Below are 19,250 nucleotides of genomic sequence, written 5' to 3' on the forward strand. Positions count from 1 at the left end.
TAAAATAGCCGCTAATATAAACTATGTTACTACTTATGTTATTACTTTAATACCTATAAACTTCACTCTAAAAATAAATATAACGACAAACTAATAGGTCTGTAGTATATTAAATTTTTTTAAAACAAATTCAATCTATACAAAAAATAATGTAGCAAATTTTTAGGATGAAAACTAACTCTAATAATATACTAAGAAGATATTATTATACACATCTTATTAATATTTTAAGATTAATTGAGAAATGGAAAAAAGTACGCAAAAATTTATCAAATAATGTACAAAATTACTCAAAAGTCAAGGTTAATAAGTTATATATTACTCAGAAAAACTTCCTTATGAACTCAATACTCCTAGTAAACCCAGTATATTTTGATCAGGCAAAAAGGAATATTAAAAGTACTGAAATCAATCAAATTATGCAAAATATAATGGAAAATATAAATGAATTGCAGGGAATTACAGAAGACTTAATTTTAACTAAAAATTGTATAAGTAATATAAATTTGAGTGAATTTTCTAATAATTTAGATTGGTTCTCTCCTATAATTGGATCTGAATCTAAAATATCACTAGATAATTTACAAATCTTTCTTGATGAATGGTATGAATCAATAATATGCGACTTTAAAATACAAAAAAGAATTTTAGAATTTATCTCAATATTAAGTAGTCAAGATATTGAACAAATTCAAGGATGTCTAAACTACTTCCAGTTATCCCCATTTGGCGATATTTTCGAATCAAAACAAAGCTTTAATTTAGTAAGAGATTCTATCAGATCTTTTATAACTAACCGCACTTAAATGAGATCTATAATAATATTTTGATTAATAGTCTTTTTTTAGTTATTTGACTTATATTGAAGCTCTCTTCTTTCGTTTAACTATTTCTGGTAATAAAGAATCCCTTCTCCTACAAAATTCATGATATTTGCAAAATATTAATAATTTAGATATTTAAATGAACTTACCTTCGAAATTCAAATCCATCCCCAAAACATTCTGCTAATAGTGCAATTAATATCATCAATCCAATTATTATTGGTAATGTTATATATAATACTTTCGGCTCAAAATAGCCTGCAACATTATTATCAGTATTTCCAACCTTAATCTCTTTATTAGATGCAATGTTTTCAATTAAACTAGTACTACTGGCTTTAAACCCCATACAATTATCTAATGTCAGTAATAGTAAAAATAAAGTTGATACACATGCTTGCATAATTTCACAATGATTAGATTTACTTTGCATATTTTTACAGTATAAAACTGCAATATATAATTAAAGGAAAATATCTCTTTCTAAAAATAATCTTAAGATATGTAATTTTAGAATTACATCTGTCTTATTTCTGTATTCAGAAAAGATGTGTGTGCAGTCCCAAGTCTCAATACAGGTATCGATTTATTAGATATCTGCAGCATAGCGCCAATAACTTAATCTATTGGCAAATTTCTATTATAGAAGTATCTGAGTGCAACATTATTATACATAATTTCACATATTGAACAATGCTGAAGACAAAGTGATTCCACTTTAGAATTAGTATAAATTATTGGTTGTAAATAAGGTGTTATTTCAGATATATGCCAAAACTTTTTAAGTTGAAATAGTTTTGCAAGACGTTTCCTTGGATGATTAGGTAATGTATAATGAGGGCAATATATAATAGAATCATTAATATCATTATAATAAGCACTTCCAGCTAAAATATCAAATCTAATACCTGGATTTGATGGGTGATATTCTAAATTAGGGAAACCATAAAATAGATTTGTAGTATCTGACTTTGATATATTTGAATCTCCCACAGCTTTTGTATCTAAAGTTAAATTGTGAAATTCCAATTCATTAATTTCCATAGGTATATAGGATACAATCATATCTTCAAATTGTTTAATATACTCATCAATTTTAAGTATTTTATTAGCTTTAAGAATATGGAGTGCTAAAGTCCGTTGTATTTGTTTTGAAGAAAGATTAACTTTTAAATCTTTAATACCTGATAAATCCATAAAGTCTGTAAGAGGTTGTTTAAGTATAGTACTTTCATTTAATATTTTAATATTTAAGAAATTGGCACATATATTGTCATTTTCAGGAATGAATAGAAAATGTTTTAAAACCATTAAGATTGACAGAGGGTATTGTAATATTTTCCTTATATACCAATATAATCTATTATTTTCATTTTCTTCATCTGTTTTATAATTTTTAAGTTCAAGATTTTCTTGAATATTAAGTTGTTCAGTAAGTAAAATTCCACATTCATGTAATGTTAAATTAGAAAATTTCACTTTCTTTGCTGCACCATATATTAGAATAGAATCAGCAAAAAACATAAGGATAGAATCATCTATAGGATACCAAAGCCCTTTTGAGTCGCAAAATACCATAGTGTCATACTTAAGCAAATAATTAATTAATTCTTTGATACTAGATTGTGTTCTAAGAAATATTTCATTAAGTGTTTTAGGATTAGGATAAGAGCTTTCTTTATTTGAATATTCTCTAAATATTTCATCTATTCTGTTTAATAAAGGAGGTGATTTTATTAGTCCTATAACACTTTGGGTTTGTCCAATAATGTTTATATCTTCAGTGTTATTTAGATTTTCACTATTTGTATTATCCAAATTATCATGAGTAAGTTGAAGAGCTATGTAACTTAGATTACTGCATTTATCTCTTCTCATAATGAATGTTTCATCTTCTGTACAAAGTACAGTTGGAGAACCCTTTCCAGTTCCACCTTTTAACCAAAGTATATTACCAGCTTCTACAAAATCTTCACATTCCTTTTCTAATTGAATTAAAAACCAACCATCTTTTAGTTGGGAAGAGTATTGTGGATGATATTGTATCGACATTTATATATATAAGATCATTTAATTTGACCCACATATATATCAATGGTCCGCCTAAATTTAAGCTTATTAAGGTGTTAAATATCACCTTTACCTATATATATACATACTAAGGTCTAAATTATATAATATTAGGGATATCAAGTATTAAAATTTGAGATATATTTTAAATGAGTTATTAAATATTATATAAGAATTAGTCTCATCTCCTAATATTTCTATTAAAGCAGTATTTAATGTACTAAAGCAATATTTAATAATATGTATAATGTTAAATACAATATAAACTGGGTTAGTGCACAGATTAAGAAGAGAATTCTACTTTAATATATATTTAAAAGTAATATCAGCCCGAAACCTTTATCTTTAAAGTACATGTAGCGCCGGCGCCTCATTTGAATAAAAGGGTACCGGTATCTACTTATTTTATTATTCCCAATAGAAGAAATAATCAAGAGTTGACGATGGATAAACCTAAATATTCATTAGTTCTGTCTGATGAAGAATTTTGTGGTGATTCTGATGACTTGAATTCTGAGACTGACCTGATAAACTCTTCATGTGATAATTTAGCTACTGATGATACATTATATGTAAATGAAAGTGGAAGATTACTATTTAGAGCTAAAATTGCTTTACCACAGAAATATCATGGTGATAAAACAAGTTCTAGTGAATTTTACAAAGCAAAAGATTTGAAAGAAATTGATGAAATATATAATCACTATGATAATCATTTAATCAATACAGAAGATAATACTAGCAAAATAGATGGCTCTCAAAATTTCAAATTAAGTGATGAAATATGTAGAAAATTTGAAGCTTTAAGTAAGGAAGCTAGTGAATTCTCACTTGTTGATAAGGATAGTGTTAAAGAAAAGCTACAAAGTACAATAGAGAAAGGTAAACATGTGAAAAATCAGCAATTCATTTGGACACAACTTTTAGGTTTACGTATATTTATGCAGAATATTCTTAATGCAACTAATCAACTTCCTCCATTTCCAATACTATCATATATTAATGGAGATCGAGATCTATTAACCGAAACATATAGAGACTTGGTAAATCTACTAGTAGATATACATAAGTTGCAGGAGTCAATGTGTAATTCAAATAGTACAATATTAGATTTTTTATTATGTGGAACTCTAAATGAAAATGAATTATGGTTAGATGATGATTTATTATCAAATAAATCTGGTGAAGAACCAGAGTTAAATATTAATAAGAATAAGAGAGAAAGATATGATGATGGATTTTGGAGGAAGTATGATGTACTTCCTAGAAAAACTTTAAAATGGTGTTTAGATATTGCTGATGAATGGAAAAAAAGTACTCAGATAGAGGTAAGTGTATAAACAATGATTAAAGTTCTTTTATTAATTTAAGAGAACTTTACAGATAGTAAGCGTGATTTGATTAAACCAAAAACTTCGATTATATTTCAACTAGTAATACTAATTGTGGTATAATCTGTTTCAATTATAATTTTTTTTGAAATAGTTGATGTATCTTTGGTAATAAAGAAATAATTTTTGTGGTACTCACAATTTTACAACAGATAAGTAAAGTCAGCTAATTGGTTTAATATGTAACTTATTGGTGTTACGCTTGTCTGACATTTATTCTTATTTTAATAATAGGGATATTATATTATTTATTTTTACTTCTATTTCATTTAATATTTAACTTTTGTCCTCACTTTATTTAGGTTCAAAGGAATTTTAGAGCTCTTGATCAGCCTATATCTGTCCAGTTACGTCACAACTTAACTGATAAAAATCGCCTTATTCAGAAATGTCATCCAAATCTATCTACAGCAAATTTTATAGGATCTGATATCATAAGGAATGGGAATTTTAGTAATATTTTAGAAACTTTAGTACAAGATATATTTGATGATACGGACTTTTTTGTAACACTATTAAAGGATGTTGTTTCTAACAAGACAGATATGAATATGAAAAATTCACTAAATATATCTTCAATTTATAATAGGGGGACAAGAAAAGTTAATGATGTTGATAGGAGAGCATCAAAAGGACGTAAAATCCGTTATGTACCTATTAAAAAGCTAGAGAATTTTATGACAGCCATACCTATCAATCCCAACATTAGCTATTTACCAGGTGCAAATGATGAAGAATTTGTGAATTGTTTAATGAGTGGACTTTTAGTTTCTTAGATTACATTGCAGGTTTTATAGTATATTAAGTCATTGATAGCCTTAAATATTACCTCATATTTTTTAAATAGATCTAAATATTAAGCAATATTAAGCGCTTATATTTGGAGGGGAGTTACACCTTAGTTGCAACCTCATTTTCTGCAGATAATATTTATAATTGTTGAACTTTAAAACCAAATAATTAGAGAAGTTTATTAAATTTTGACTTAATTATAATATAAATATATATTAGTGTCTTTGTATAGTAAGGGAAATAAGGTAGAATAAATCGTATAAGATTACCTTTATATTATAAATGGCCTATTCACCAATTATGTCTCCTACTAGAGGAGTACCAAATTCTCATGGACATCATATGAAAGAGGATAAATTATCTAAATATAGAAATGGGGCAGAAAGAGATTTGGATATAACTAAATATAGACCTGAAGAAGCAGTATACTACAATCCACCAATTGAAGCCATTAAATATGGTCAAGGAGAAACAGGAATGCGATATGTATTTGGAGATCTTGAACTAGATAACTATGAAGAGCAAAAAGTCACTGAAATGTTAGCATACTTGAAAAATCGACATGTATCTCTAAGGAACACTGCATTTAATGATAAACATTTATTACTACGCTATCTACAAGGTAATGAATATGACTTTGTTAAAGCATGGGATGACATCAAACGCCATGTACGTTGGAGACAACACTTTCGTACTATTGAGGATTGTCATAAATTACAGAAACTTCTAGAAACTGGTTATTGTTATATTCATGGCCGTGATAGATTCATGCGCCCTATAATTATATTTAGAGCTAAAGCATTTTTAGATGGTCAAGAACCCGATGATATTCTACATATGGTTTATCATTGGTTTGAATTTATAATTATGAAAATGTTAGTGTGGAATAAGATAGAACAATGGCGAGTTATCATGGATTTGGAAGATGTCTCCTTTTATAATGCTCCTATTTCACTATTAAAGGATATTGCGATTAACTTACAAAGAAATTACCGTGGATATTTAGCTCAAATGACATTTATAAATTCCCCAATTGTATTTTGGGGATTATGGCAAGCAATTAGTCTTGTATTACCCCAATCTACAAGAGAAAAGATTAGCCTCTTCACATCTGAATACAAGAATGACCTTCTAAAATATATCCATCCAAATCAACTTGAAAAGAAATATGGAGGGGATGCACCTAATGTCACTTTATTTTCGGAACCAGTATTACCACCAGCTCCTTTTAACTAATATATTGTTTTTAGTTAAACCTAAATTAAATATTTAGTTTGGTCCTTGATATCTAATATCTAACAAAATAAAATGATATAATATATTTCTATTTAAAATAAGATCACCCACTGCAATATAAGTAGAATAAATAATACCATTGCAATTAAACAAAGAGTAGTGGTACTAGCCATCTCAGTTAATCTATTAAGTACTCTCTGTGTTATTTTAATACGTCTACCAGTGGAGCCCATACTATTATTCATATCACCAAGCATATCTAGATGTAGCCTAACCTCGGATTGAATGCCATATCCTATATTCTTTAATTGACTAACCGTAGATTCCAATATATTTAGTGAGGATGTATGTACATCTGGATAGTTAGGATTTACCCCATTATTATTACTATTGGTCCAGTCTGTATCTAGATTATCTTCATCATCATATTTGTGATCTATTTCCTCGGATAAGCTATTAGAGATGTCATTCTTATTATTATTAAAAAGGTTTTTATAATATTCCTTACCACTCATAACCTACCTTGAAGTTTTCTTAAATAAAGTAGTTCAGTTAAGGAAAATTCCCTCTAAAGCGCCGGCGCTCTACCACTGTTCTAAATAATACCCACTAATTGAAGTAATAGGCGGCACTGTGAATATCGATGCACAGCTTAAAAGTGTGGTAAAATTTCTGAAGTCAAACATTAATAGAACTAATTGTAGGTATATATACAATAAAGTCAAGATATATTATGACACCTGACGTATTCACAATAATATATGTTAAAGTATTACTTGGAATTTAAGTAGTACATAGGTTGTGATATACATTAATGTTACTAAGAAGAAAAGTTTAAATAAAATGATACAATTAGTAATACAAGGTCTTTGCATTGATTTCTATTGAGAGTACACTATGGTGTGAAATTTCCTAGTTTAGATATTTATTTTCAATACATCTCTCTAACTTTGATATTCTAGATGCAAGAATAAGATTTTCAATATTCCCTATTTATTATTGCTTGAAATAAAGCTAATTAATTTGTTTAGTAAATATTAACTTGTCAAATTATTGCTGCCTACAAGCAACTCTCTCTGTACCACTATGATGACCTTCATCTTCATCTTCTTGATAAGCTTCTTTCTGCATCCTATCTTTTACTTCTGAAGGTTTCGTGTTTGTAGTATAGTGAATCTCAATATTTGGATCATTTTCTGAAACATTTAAAGGTTGAGGGGCTGGTAGAATTGATTTTAATGTATCTTGTGCTTTTTTATTCAAGCTATCTGGAAATGTGATGTTAATAACCAAAAACAAGTGACCCTTTACAAATGGATTCTTATATGTAGGCATACCTTCTCCATTTATACATTTAATATCACCAGGTTTAGCAATATCTCCAGGGTTAGACTTCACTAGTAACTTTCTACCATCTAAGTGTGTAACTGTAAAAGTATAACCCGTTAATGCCTCCACCAATGTTATATTCTTCTCCATAAATAGATCACCTCCTCTTCTCTTAAAAGTTGAATGCTCTTGTTCATCTAAGACAAACACCACATCTCCCGGTACCTCACCTTGTTTCTCATCTGCCTCTCCATGGAAAGTAACTTTATGATGATTTGGTATACCCTTATCTATATTTACTTCCAAAACTTTTCGCTCTTTTACAGAACCACTACCGTTGCACTTTTTACACTGTTTAGAAGCCGGGATAATCTTACCAGTTCCTTTACAAGTAGTACATGGTGATTGAGTTTGTTGGACCATTGGTCCAATCTGCCTAATTTGAACTCTAATACCTTGTCCTTGGCATAATTCACAATATTGAATTGCATCCTTTGGACCTCCTACACCTTCACATTCATCACAAATTGTATCTTTATTAATAGCCATCTTTCTTACTGAGCCATTATATATTTGCTCTAGTGTAACTTTCAGGTGAGTCACAATATCTTCACCACGTCTTTTGCCTCCACGACCTCCACCAGATCTACGTCCACCCCCAAAAATAACATCAAACAAATCCACAGGATCTGAACCTCCTCCCCCTCCTTCTAAACCCTCCTCACCATATTCATCATATATTTTTCTTTTCTCAGGATCACTTAATATTTCATATGCTCGACTTATTTCCTTAAATTTTTCCTGGTCACCTCCCTTATCTGGATGATGTTTTATTGCTAAACGACGATATGCCTTCTTAATTTCACTTAAAGTTGCATCTTGACTTATTTCAAGTGTTTCGTATAACTTTTTATTATCCACATCCCGAGACGCACGACCCATTCTACCATCAAATCCTCCACCCATATCGAAAGGCATAGATGAGAAAAACATTCTTATATATATTAAAAATCCTAAAAAGTCCTTATACTTCTAAGATATAACCTTTACTATATAATTTTTTTCTTTAGTGAAAAAAGAGAATTATATTGCAACAGTCTGATCAGAATAAAACTTCACTTGCCTACCCTCCATCTAACCCCCCCCCTCTCTACTCAGCACGTGTCGATACTTTTTAAGTACATTATATTTATACAACAGACCTAAAGTACCGGTATATATATTAGCGCCCAAATTAACATTACGAAGAGCTTAGTCTTGAAATCTATTTAAGCGCAATAGTTTAGTCCATTAATACTTCCAATAACTTTTCCAATAAGTATTTTCACCCTTTTGGAAAGCTATAAGACAAGTTATCTTTACTGAGTGTTAGTATCCCAATTATTTTCATGTGTGGATGGCTAAAGTATCACTTTTGCGAATATTTTCGATAGCTCTTTGGACTCTAAAACAGATCAATTGCTACTATGCATTAAAGAATACTTTAAACTGTAAATATCCACTATTACCAGAATTTATTAATGGGGTTGGTTTGGGTACTGAACATTTATACATATCAGAAGTCCGTGGGATCTATCATAAACCGGAGAATCAAATTCATTTAGAAATATATGAACCAAGCATTGTGACAATATCCTTAGAAAAGTCCTATGAAAGTACTTTAGATCTTTCTTACTTGAATATTTTACATAAATTAAATGATAAACCAGGTGATGTTATATTATTCGGAAACCATACTTGGGGAAGTGCAGGAAACAACACTAGATTACTTCTACGTGGACTACTACAACCATCACCATATATTATATCTATAGGATCTAATTATATTAAAGATGAATATATATCTGGGAAAGTTGATACAGAGTTCTGTTCCCCTATAAGATTTGATTTAGCTCTAGTTAAGGAAGAAGATATATCATACAGTAAATGCATGGTAATTAACCCATTTAAAGAATTAATTGTTCATTTAGATGAATCTGTACCTTATAAATTCTCAAATGAAGTAGATCACCCATTTTTATTAAAGACTCCTGAAAGTTTGCATTTATACAATAAATTATACAAAGGAAGAATTTTATGGTCCAAATTGTTTTTTGTTCCAATAAATAAAGCTAAACCTGATAATATGGTTCATATAGCTGTTGAACTGGGTTTTAGATACATATTTTCACCATTGCAATTAATTCTGGAACCAATAGGTTCAAATGTTAACATGAATGAATTATTAAAAAAAGATGTTGGAATAGAAGAAAAAGTTTTATCTAGAGTTTTATTTGGTTCACCAATATATAATGGGCAAGTATTTAGAGAGACTATTGCTTTAAGATCTTTTAGACTAATTATTATTGTTCCAGAAATGTCTCATATCCCAACATGCATATCTTTTGACTTGAATATACAAATTAAAATACAACCACCAATATATAATCCGATGAATACTGCTTTATTATCATTTAATCAATGTAATTTGAAAAGGATACCAAGTTTTTTAATTCAAGATGGAATTGAGCTATTTGCTAATTCTCAAATATCCAAGGTCCAATTGGGAAGTTATATGTTTGGTTCAGTTATTCAAATTAAAGGTAGTTTTGCACCTCCACATTCTACATCATTATCAACAATTAATATCAGATTATCAAAACCAAGTACTTTTTATATGCTGGCATATCATGATCATTCAGAAATTTCAGTTGTCTTGTCAAAAAGTAGTTCTTTTTCTCAAAAGGAAATAGATGAATTTTATAGTGAGAAAAATAATAGTGAAGTGGATGATACTCGTCATAGCCAAAATGAGAATATTATTTGTAAGAGTACTAATTTAGCAAGAGAAGGGATAACAATAAAAGAAACACCTTACATTTATTGCCAGGTAAAAAGTGCAGGTGATTATTATTTGCATATTTATAATTTTCTTCTTAATGATTCTAAGAATTCTGTACTCTCTTGTTCTCCTCTTCATCTTCATATTGAAGTTATACCACTTATTGCTCAAAGATACTCCTGCCCAATGAAAAATTCAATAGAAAACTTTTTATTAAGAATTAATAAGGAGTCATCGCAAGTTCACATGAATAATAACTATATTTATCTCGGAAAGAGTAGTGATTCTACTTATTTTAAGGATAGAGATATTATACTTTTATATAGCAAAGATTTTGAAGTCCTAGAAAGTGAGGAGGACTTTTATTTTACTACTACTCTAACTATTCCAGAACATGCATATATAATGGTATTTATGAACCTTTTATACAAAGGAGAACTCTGGAGTGTTTTAAATCCAGTGTATAGGAGAACATTCCATAATTCAATTGGTCCATTATTACCTGGTAAATACACAATACAACTATTTGCTTCTAGACCATCAGATGAATTAAATCCTTATTTTAAAAGTAATCTATCAAATTTCAAAGAGAAAGATAGGATAAAAGCTGATTGTATTTCATTTATATATAATATAAGACTTGTAAGGATATCTGAAGTAAACACTTCAACTCTTATATCAATGAATTCTACTGAAGATGCAAAACAAGTTTGGCACTCTAAGATGTGTGAAATTAATCATATGACACTACCAAGTATTATAGATTTGAGGATACTTTCACCAGAAGAAGATTATATTTTAGATGGGACATACCTTATACCACTAGATGAATATGAGTTAGAAGATGAAGATAATAATATTATGAATAGTAATGAATTTTGGTTTCAAGATCTTACTAGTTTAGCTAAAATCACTATATACTTATCTACAAGAAGTGTTTTAAATGCTGCAATTGAAAACTATCATGGAATTGTCTACTTATATACAAAGAGTATTAATTTGAATGAGTTTAAAAAAGGTTATAACAATCTCTTTATTGAATTGAATGAAGGTGTACATAATCTATTTTTACAATTTGATCTACTTGAAGATTTTATTGATGAAACAATTGAAGAGGGTGGATGTCCTCAATTCAAATTTCACTTATCTATATCATCTTTAAAATTACTCCCAATATTTCCTGCTTTATTAAGTAAATCGTCAAATTTCAAGTTATCTTTTTCAAGTTTGAACAAGAAATGGACCCAAAAAGAAATAACTAATATTGCTAATAAATATACTAAGCAAATTCTGCCAACTAATAAGATATCTTTGGATCTTACGAAATTAATCTCACGTAACTCTAATAATTATATATTTTCAATTGATAATGGTAATGGAGTTGAATTAAGTGAATTGAATTTTTGGTTCTCACCATTAATGAATCTCACATTTCCAATTACAACTAAAAGTGACAAAAGTAGCTTAACAGTAGAACTTTTTTTAATTCCAAATTGGATACCACTTGTTGCTAATCTCATCAAAATTCAAAATCAAACACAAAGTTATAATAATGGAAATCTTCACTTAAAAAGTGCCACAAATATAAAACCACTGCATTATAATCAACACAGTGTAGAACTTTTGGATTCCAATGTAGAACGTGGTTCTTATATTCTTAGTATTCACGCACGTGGAACTTATTCTGTGGAGGCATTAAATCGCTGTTCTCTGGTCAAAATAAGGATTATTTTATCATCAACTACAGAATCTAAACAATTCTCTCTTCGTCAAGAACTCCTAAATATACCGGATTTATTACCATCCCTTACTCTACCTGATTCATTAAATAGATTAAGTTTTTTACCAAATAAGGATACTAATATAGTTGCGACAATGCTGATAAATCTAAAGGAAAAAAAGCAAACATTCATATATGTACCAAAAGGACAATTAATATTGATTAGATATATTTTTGAGCCATCATTTATTGCAATATATGAGGTTTTTGTTTCTATTTATCCAACTTCAACTGAAGATCATAATGTGGAAAGACCTATATTTGAGTCTGGTAAGTATGGTGATACCTTAACAGTTTTAAGTCATGGAAATTATACTATCCAATTTCAATCAAATCCAAATGACTTACCATATTTAATTACTATTGGTTTGACATATTTCGATCCCTTAAGATTTTCTAAGTTCTTTGAAAAATTCAGAACACCAAGGTTACAAAAATCTGAAGGAAGTGTTCAAGAACATGATCACTCTATTGATAGTGAAGAAATAAAAAAGAATCCAATTAAATTATCTAATAATAAATTCCACTGTCACTATTTTATTGGTAATTTAATGCGTGAAATAAATTCAGAAAAAGAGATTTACTATAATTCAGGGAAAATAAATGTATGTCAAGGTCCTTCCAAAGGTAAATTTGTAAATAGTTTTACTGATATGAGCTTAAATGTAGAAACATCATCTATTGTATACCTTGAAATTAATTCAAATTTTTTATACCACTTTTATAGAATTGGAATTATTGTTCCTGAAGGCTATTGGGTAGCTGAACAGCGAGGTATGCAAAGTTATCTAGAAGTTGAGTTGGCAAAAGGAAATTATATAGTACGTATTGAATCCTTAAATTCTTATTCGGAATTTGAAGATCCAAATATAATTCAATTTACTTTGTCTATAAACATAAATCCAATGCAAGATAGTTCTACAGTTAATAGTTCAATATCAAATAGATCAGATGTATCATTTAAATATGAATGTTATATTCCAAACAGTGTACCCCTACCTCTAGATCTTTCAAGTATACAAGGTGGTAGTACTGTATATGGAGGACCAATAGATCCAACAAATCCTAATTATCTTTTAAGAGCAAGAGTAATATTAACAGATATTCACAACGGACGGAAAAAAGTATATTTTGAATTAGCTAGGAGGTACTTACCAATATTTGTAAGGATATCTGTACATCCAGTTAATTTTGATATCTCAGATACACCTAACTTACTCCAAATATTTTTAATGAATATGAAAATGATTCCATTATCACCTATATCATCATTTGTTGATCAAGAATTCAATTCTATTGATTATATATTCAATGTTGACAATGAATCTATTCTTCAGAGTCAGCTAGAAAGTCAAAATTTACCTTATTGGCTAACATTTACCCATTCTATTGAATCATCTACACATCGTCCATCATGTATTGCTTTTGATTTGGTTATACATATAGTGAAGATGAATAGTGAATTTAATCAAAGTTATTTTAAAGATGATATGCAACTAACTAAATCTATAGAGTCATGGAGAGATCATATACAAACTAGAATAGATAAAGCTCTAAAAGTTAGGGATTTTCCCCAATATATTCATATATCTTCAGGTCCAATTATGCTGCAAATAGCAGAAACTATTGATGAGGAAATATTTATAGATTTATCTGAAATATCTCTCTCAGAAGTTTTTTTAATCATTAATATATATTATAATCCTTTATTAGTACTTGCTAAATTAGCAATCTTTCCAGAAAATGATCAGAATATTAGCAATTCTGATGTAATACCAATACACTCAAGTGTATTTCATTTTACTGGTAATATTTCAACTCCACTTTATGGTAAGCAGACAATATCAATGGTTGTTAATAAACAGTTTTATACTCTTGAACTTTCCTTAACAAATTTACCACCATTTATGTTAAAGTCAGTACCCATAAAATTTGACATTTCTCTTGTTTCAATGCGACATAGAGAAGGTATGAAACCATTGATTATTTCAGTTAATCCTGATCTATCAGTACCAATTTTATCTGGTCAGAATCTTCAAGTAACAATTAGATTATCTATTCCTTTACTTGAAAGGAAAAATTCGAATGAATTATTAAAATGTTTCTATATTATAGGAAAAACAAGTATTGAGTCCACTTCTGAAGCTATATATCCTTCAAATATACAGATATTAGATTCTGGATTTGGAGTTAGTATAACATTTAATAGTTGGGAAATAACAAAGACTCTAGTTAATAATAATGATCAACATACTCTTACAGGATATATTGTAATTAATAATAAGAAATTAATTCCAAAAACAATTCATTTAGAATATTATACATTTGCACCCTGGATATATTCTGAACATTTGGACAATCAGAATTTATACCTACCAATATCTGCATATAAATCTAACTCTGTTGGGTGGGCCACTTTACCATGGAATGGCAAATGGGACTTAATCAATTTCGAAAAATTCCAAGTAAATAGATTAAGTGAAATTAAAAGAGCATTATTTGGAGAATCTAGTGGAAATATAAAGAAACAGCCAGAAATATCTACAACCCATATAGACGATATACCTAGTGAAAGCATTAACTTCTCGACAGATCAACACATCCACATGTTAAATGTCCTCAAGGTCCTTATTATTACCTTCATTATTACTATTCTATGTTATATAATTTATCTTATGACTAATATAAAGTATTGGTTTATAACACTTAGCAAATTCTTAACTAGTTCATTTATTAATCCAAATAAAAGGGGGGACTATGACCTCGTTAGTGAAAAGAATGACTTTGACTTCTTAGATACTAATGATAGTGAAGATGAAAACCCTTCAAAAAGATCTGGAACTAGTAAAAAAAAAATTTAGAATATTTTAGAAAAATAATAAATCTTTAAGTATTAAAAATAGTGGGATACTCCCGCCTATTATTGTACCCGCATGGATGTGCCGCCTTTACGTTTTCTTTTTTCTCTTTTTTTACTAGCCTCTTTCTTTTACTTCTTCCTCAATCTATCTTTTTTCCTCTTTTATGTCGAAAACGACTAGTAGTGGTGTTTTAGCAATATAATTTGTTAACTGAACTTAAGCAGCTAGACACCTTTGAACTGAAGTTTGTGACGGAAAAGTAGGAAAAAAGACTACAGATAGGGTATAAAAGATAGAAAGGTTTCATTTAACCTAAAGAGGAGATATCTTCTTGAATTTAACTAAGGTTTTCTGATAAACCTGGATCTCTGTAATATCTGGAATATTGATTTTAAATAATCTATTGGCTTTGACTTGATCACTAGGTAGATAAATCTAGTACTGTGGTCAGCCCTACTAACAAAGTCTCAAAGTAGAGCGATTTCAGATCGGATACTTTGGTTATTAAATCTAATTGTTCAATAGGAAGGAAATCTTGTTATTTGAAATAATCTTAGTCTCTTGTTATGGTCCGTAATTGGATTCTAGTCTTGTCTAGTTAGATAATTACAGATGGCTACTGCTATTGAAAGCGAACATTACAATCACATAGGAAGGTCTTTGTATGACAAATCCGGTGTTTATGATGATGAACTACTTCGTTGGATAGCTGAAGCCGAATATTTAGGGGTATCTAGGGAAACTGCGATACTGGTTGCTACTAAGCGTCGTGCTTTATCTCTAAATAAAGCTGCTGCAAGTTTAGATAATTTGCAGTGTACTTCATGCACTGAGAATATTTCTAATGTCTCTAATCTTCATATGGAGATCCAGGCAGTTCCTACTGTCTCAACAATGGCAACAACTACTGTTGCATTAAATAATGGATCTTCTCCAATGGGTATTCCAGAGGACATTAAGAAGAAGAGACGTAATCGTAGAAGGCGAAAGAATAAATTAATATCAAATATTAATAGTATAAATAATGAAAAGTCTATCCACTTCTCTGGAATTACAAATGATATTAACCATTCTATAGTAAATACAGGAAATAATGGGATAACCATGAATTTTAGTGATGATAACAGCAGTGTTGACACTACAATGGGGATTGTTAATGCTGGCTGTGAAACTGAGAAGATGAATCATTTATGTAGCTTAGATGCAGCTGTTGCTGCTCAAAGTTTTAATCCTTTCTTAACTATTAATTCAGTTAGACAAAGAAGAAAGAGGCGTGTTTGTAAAAATCAAAAACCTTCTGTTATTAATATACAGGATTCACATCAACATTTAAGTAATACTAACAGTATTTCTGATGTCAGTAATAATTTCCCTGTTACATCATCACCTTGTGTTAAACGAAATTTCCGCCGACGATTTAGGAAAAATAAATTTCACAATCTCACCTCTACTACTACTACATCACCTGAAATAAAACCTATACAAAGGCGTGGTGGAAGACGATACAATTATGATAGGGGTAGAAGGAGGCCTGGGAAGAGTGATGTAGTTAATCATGTTAGAGAACAATTACGTTTAACATATGAAGCTAGAGGATTAGATATGTAGTTGGTACAAATCTAAATTATCTAATATATTATAAAGTAGAATAATAGTTATTTTTAATAATAAATCTGTTACTTATTTACTACTATTTCCCAAAGTATTAATAAAAGACTCTTTAAATATAATCTTGTAATTTTTAATATTATCGAAATTAATAATTCATTATTATCATGTATAAATCAAAATTTGATCAAATACTATTATAAAAGATTCCTTAGTATTAATATTACAAAATTACTGGATCTAATAATAAGTCTTTATAATAACAATAGTAGCTAATATTACTTGGTATATAATTAATTATTATTTAATAATTAAAATAATCTACAATATATTACAATATTAAATATAAAGTACAATCTCAAAATGACATTTAAATAGAAAAATTGACACAATTAAAATATATCACTATATTTATAATACATATAATTTCACATATAACAAGTTATTTTAGTATCTATAACAATTGTAACACTATCTAGATTAATTTGTGTATATTTTAATAAGATTAAGCTAAACTTTTCAAATAATTTATAAATTATTAGCCCATTATATTAATTGGAAGAAAAAAGTCAAATAATTTAATGATTATTTTATCTCACTACATATCATAGTAAATTAGTAAAATATTTATAATATCAACTTTTAAAAGGAATATCCAAATAAATAATATTAATATAGAATATACAAAACTTGATTAAGTATTATATTTATCAATTAAAATACAAAATATTTCACTTTTCTTATTCCTAGTATAGTTACATTAATTTCAAATTCCTTCTTTATAATTGTAGACAGAAATTCCAAGTAATTTAAATATTAACACTATATTTAGGGACAAGGACGTTATTAGCGGTATTTGCCACAACAGATACTGGTATCTACTGGATTTATGTGTCTCTTATAGACTAGATTTACATATTGTAAATTAATAATACAAGTAAGCAGAAAACAATTAACTATAAGATAATTAACATAGATTGGAGTCGTATATATCAATATATATATTAATAGAAGACTGCAAACAGTTAAGAAGAAATGGCAAAGTTTTCTGCAGAAAATACATCCTTATTACCAACAATTAATCCTTATAAGGATGATAAAAAAGCAAGTTTAATAGAACGTTTATCTGAACAGTTAATTATTAGTATGGAGAAATTAGGGCTTAGACATGTTAATAAGAGTTCAGTGACATCTGCATTTTTTGCACTTGTTAATACAACAATGGGAGTGGGAGTACTTGGACTTCCATGGGCATATAGTGAAAATGGTCTCCTCCAAGGAATTTTATTAACTCTTCTCTCTGGAATATTTTCAATCTTGGCGTGTGTATTACTTTCTGAAATATCATTGGTATTAGATAAAAATGGTGAAAATGAAGCCGTCACATACTACACAATTGCAGAAAAGACATTTCCAAAACTGAAATCAATTATAGATATGTCAATTCTTGTTATGTCTTTAGGTGCATGCAGTACTTATCTTATTGTAGTTGTGTCTGTATTGCAAACTTTATTTGAACCATTCTTTCCAGATTCAATGAGTGGATCAACAGTTCGAACTTTAATTTTATTTGCAGTTGTTATTTTTGTTATTGGTCCTGCAAGTTATCCTACAACATTAGCTGAATTAACAATAATAAATTGGATAGCTGTATTTTCTTCTTTATATGTGGTAATTGTAGTAATGTATTCTTTTCTTTCTCAAATTTCCCAATTACCAATCTTATTACAAAGAGTAGATCTATTTAGTACAAATTCTGCTATTAATCTTTTACAGACATTCCCAATATATGTCTTTTCCTTTACATGTCATCATAACTTTTTAAATGTTGCTAATGAATTGGAAAATAGAACACTTTTTAGATTAATCATTACATGTATCTTATCAATTGGATTTTGTATAATTGTGTATATATTTATGGGGATCAGTGGTTACTTATTATTTGGAAATACTTTAAAATCTTCAGATATTCTTAGTATGTTTGATACATCAACTACTATTATTCTTATTGCTCGAATTGTTTTAGTATCTTCTTTGGTATTTTCCTTCCCAGTTTCTTGTCATTCCTTTAGAAAATCTTTAGCAATTATTATAAAAGGTGGACAAGATGCTGATAGCTCATTTCCAAAGGATAGATATATGTTACGTTCAATTACTCTTTTATTCCTCTTCATATGTACTACTATTGCATTCCTTACTACTAATCTTGGATTAACATATGAGCTTATTGGTTTATTTTGTTCAAATACAGTTTGTTATTTTCTTCCAGCAGTTTTATTTCTTAAAATCTTTTGGGATAAACCTTTGGGACCTCTAAAGATCTCTGCCATTATATTATTGATTTTCTCAGTTTTAGTATATCCAGTATGTTTCTCAGCAATACTATATCCTTATTTTTATAGACAAAATAAGTCGTAAATGTATTTGTATTTAGATCGAGATTTATTATAATACTTAAGTCAAAGATATATCTAAATTTCTCTTTAATTACATAGTTTTATTTAGAATATCTAAATATTTTCTTTTTTAATCCGATAC

The 19,250-nt window shown here is 28.7% G+C and overlaps 10 protein-coding genes across 10 annotated transcripts, besides 11 other annotated features; 6 read left to right on the plus strand and 4 right to left on the minus strand.

The window, feature by feature from the left end:
* Positions 1 to 167: 167 nt before the first annotated feature.
* CMU_005800 (uncharacterized protein) lies at positions 168 to 806 on the plus strand (the record flags this gene model as incomplete). The annotated part of the gene is made up of 1 exon (XM_002141970.1): positions 168 to 806. One exon carries the CDS (start codon positions 168 to 170, stop codon positions 804 to 806), a length of 639 nt encoding a protein of 212 aa, XP_002142006.1.
* Positions 807 to 857: 51 nt separating this feature from the next.
* Positions 858 to 1,257, minus strand: CMU_005810 (uncharacterized protein; the record flags this gene model as incomplete). The annotated part of the gene is made up of 2 exons (XM_002141971.1): positions 858 to 915; positions 974 to 1,257. 2 exons carry the CDS (start codon positions 1,255 to 1,257, stop codon positions 858 to 860), a joined length of 342 nt encoding a protein of 113 aa, XP_002142007.1.
* Positions 938 to 965: a sequence feature (AT_rich).
* A 185-nt stretch (positions 1,258 to 1,442) lies between the features above and the next one.
* On the minus strand, positions 1,443 to 2,876 carry CMU_005820 (uncharacterized protein; the record flags this gene model as incomplete). Its single annotated transcript, XM_002141972.1, has 1 exon — positions 1,443 to 2,876. The coding sequence occupies one exon, from the start codon at positions 2,874 to 2,876 to the stop codon at positions 1,443 to 1,445; it is 1,434 nt and encodes a 477-aa protein (XP_002142008.1).
* Positions 2,058 to 2,078: a sequence feature (AT_rich).
* Positions 2,877 to 3,337: 461 nt separating the features above from the next.
* On the plus strand, positions 3,338 to 5,061 carry CMU_005830 (uncharacterized protein; the record flags this gene model as incomplete). The annotated part of the gene is made up of 2 exons (XM_002141973.1): positions 3,338 to 4,222; positions 4,588 to 5,061. 2 exons carry the CDS (start codon positions 3,338 to 3,340, stop codon positions 5,059 to 5,061), a joined length of 1,359 nt encoding a protein of 452 aa, XP_002142009.1.
* Positions 4,522 to 4,565: a sequence feature (AT_rich).
* A 193-nt stretch (positions 5,062 to 5,254) lies between the features above and the next one.
* Positions 5,255 to 5,295: a sequence feature (AT_rich).
* Positions 5,296 to 5,359: 64 nt separating this feature from the next.
* Positions 5,360 to 6,313, plus strand: CMU_005840 (CRAL/TRIO domain-containing protein; the record flags this gene model as incomplete). Its single annotated transcript, XM_002141974.1, has 1 exon — positions 5,360 to 6,313. The coding sequence occupies one exon, from the start codon at positions 5,360 to 5,362 to the stop codon at positions 6,311 to 6,313; it is 954 nt and encodes a 317-aa protein (XP_002142010.1).
* A 64-nt stretch (positions 6,314 to 6,377) lies between these two features.
* Positions 6,378 to 6,414: a sequence feature (AT_rich).
* Positions 6,406 to 6,828, minus strand: CMU_005850 (uncharacterized protein; the record flags this gene model as incomplete). The annotated part of the gene is made up of 1 exon (XM_002141975.1): positions 6,406 to 6,828. The coding sequence occupies one exon, from the start codon at positions 6,826 to 6,828 to the stop codon at positions 6,406 to 6,408; it is 423 nt and encodes a 140-aa protein (XP_002142011.1).
* A 535-nt stretch (positions 6,829 to 7,363) lies between these two features.
* CMU_005860 (DnaJ domain-containing protein) lies at positions 7,364 to 8,635 on the minus strand (the record flags this gene model as incomplete). Its single annotated transcript, XM_002141976.1, has 1 exon — positions 7,364 to 8,635. One exon carries the CDS (start codon positions 8,633 to 8,635, stop codon positions 7,364 to 7,366), a length of 1,272 nt encoding a protein of 423 aa, XP_002142012.1.
* Positions 8,636 to 9,038: 403 nt separating this feature from the next.
* On the plus strand, positions 9,039 to 15,104 carry CMU_005870 (uncharacterized protein; the record flags this gene model as incomplete). The annotated part of the gene is made up of 1 exon (XM_002141977.1): positions 9,039 to 15,104. One exon carries the CDS (start codon positions 9,039 to 9,041, stop codon positions 15,102 to 15,104), a length of 6,066 nt encoding a protein of 2,021 aa, XP_002142013.1.
* Positions 13,918 to 13,946: a sequence feature (AT_rich).
* Positions 15,089 to 15,145: a sequence feature (AT_rich).
* A 571-nt stretch (positions 15,146 to 15,716) lies between these two features.
* Positions 15,717 to 16,712, plus strand: CMU_005880 (uncharacterized protein; the record flags this gene model as incomplete). The annotated part of the gene is made up of 1 exon (XM_002141978.1): positions 15,717 to 16,712. The coding sequence occupies one exon, from the start codon at positions 15,717 to 15,719 to the stop codon at positions 16,710 to 16,712; it is 996 nt and encodes a 331-aa protein (XP_002142014.1).
* Positions 16,095 to 16,130: a sequence feature (AT_rich).
* Positions 16,713 to 16,724: 12 nt separating the features above from the next.
* Positions 16,725 to 16,777: a sequence feature (AT_rich).
* Positions 16,778 to 16,998: 221 nt separating this feature from the next.
* Positions 16,999 to 17,062: a sequence feature (AT_rich).
* Positions 17,063 to 17,369: 307 nt separating this feature from the next.
* Positions 17,370 to 17,444: a sequence feature (AT_rich).
* A 303-nt stretch (positions 17,445 to 17,747) lies between these two features.
* On the plus strand, positions 17,748 to 19,130 carry CMU_005890 (transmembrane amino acid transporter protein, putative; the record flags this gene model as incomplete). The annotated part of the gene is made up of 1 exon (XM_002141979.1): positions 17,748 to 19,130. The coding sequence occupies one exon, from the start codon at positions 17,748 to 17,750 to the stop codon at positions 19,128 to 19,130; it is 1,383 nt and encodes a 460-aa protein (XP_002142015.1).
* Between the last annotated feature and the right edge of the window lie 120 nt (positions 19,131 to 19,250).

The sequence above is a fragment of the Cryptosporidium muris genome, genomic scaffold, assembly GCF_000006515.1.
Source record: "Cryptosporidium muris RN66 scf_1106632354001 genomic scaffold, whole genome shotgun sequence".
NCBI classification, from domain to species: Eukaryota; Apicomplexa; class Conoidasida; order Eucoccidiorida; family Cryptosporidiidae; genus Cryptosporidium; species Cryptosporidium muris.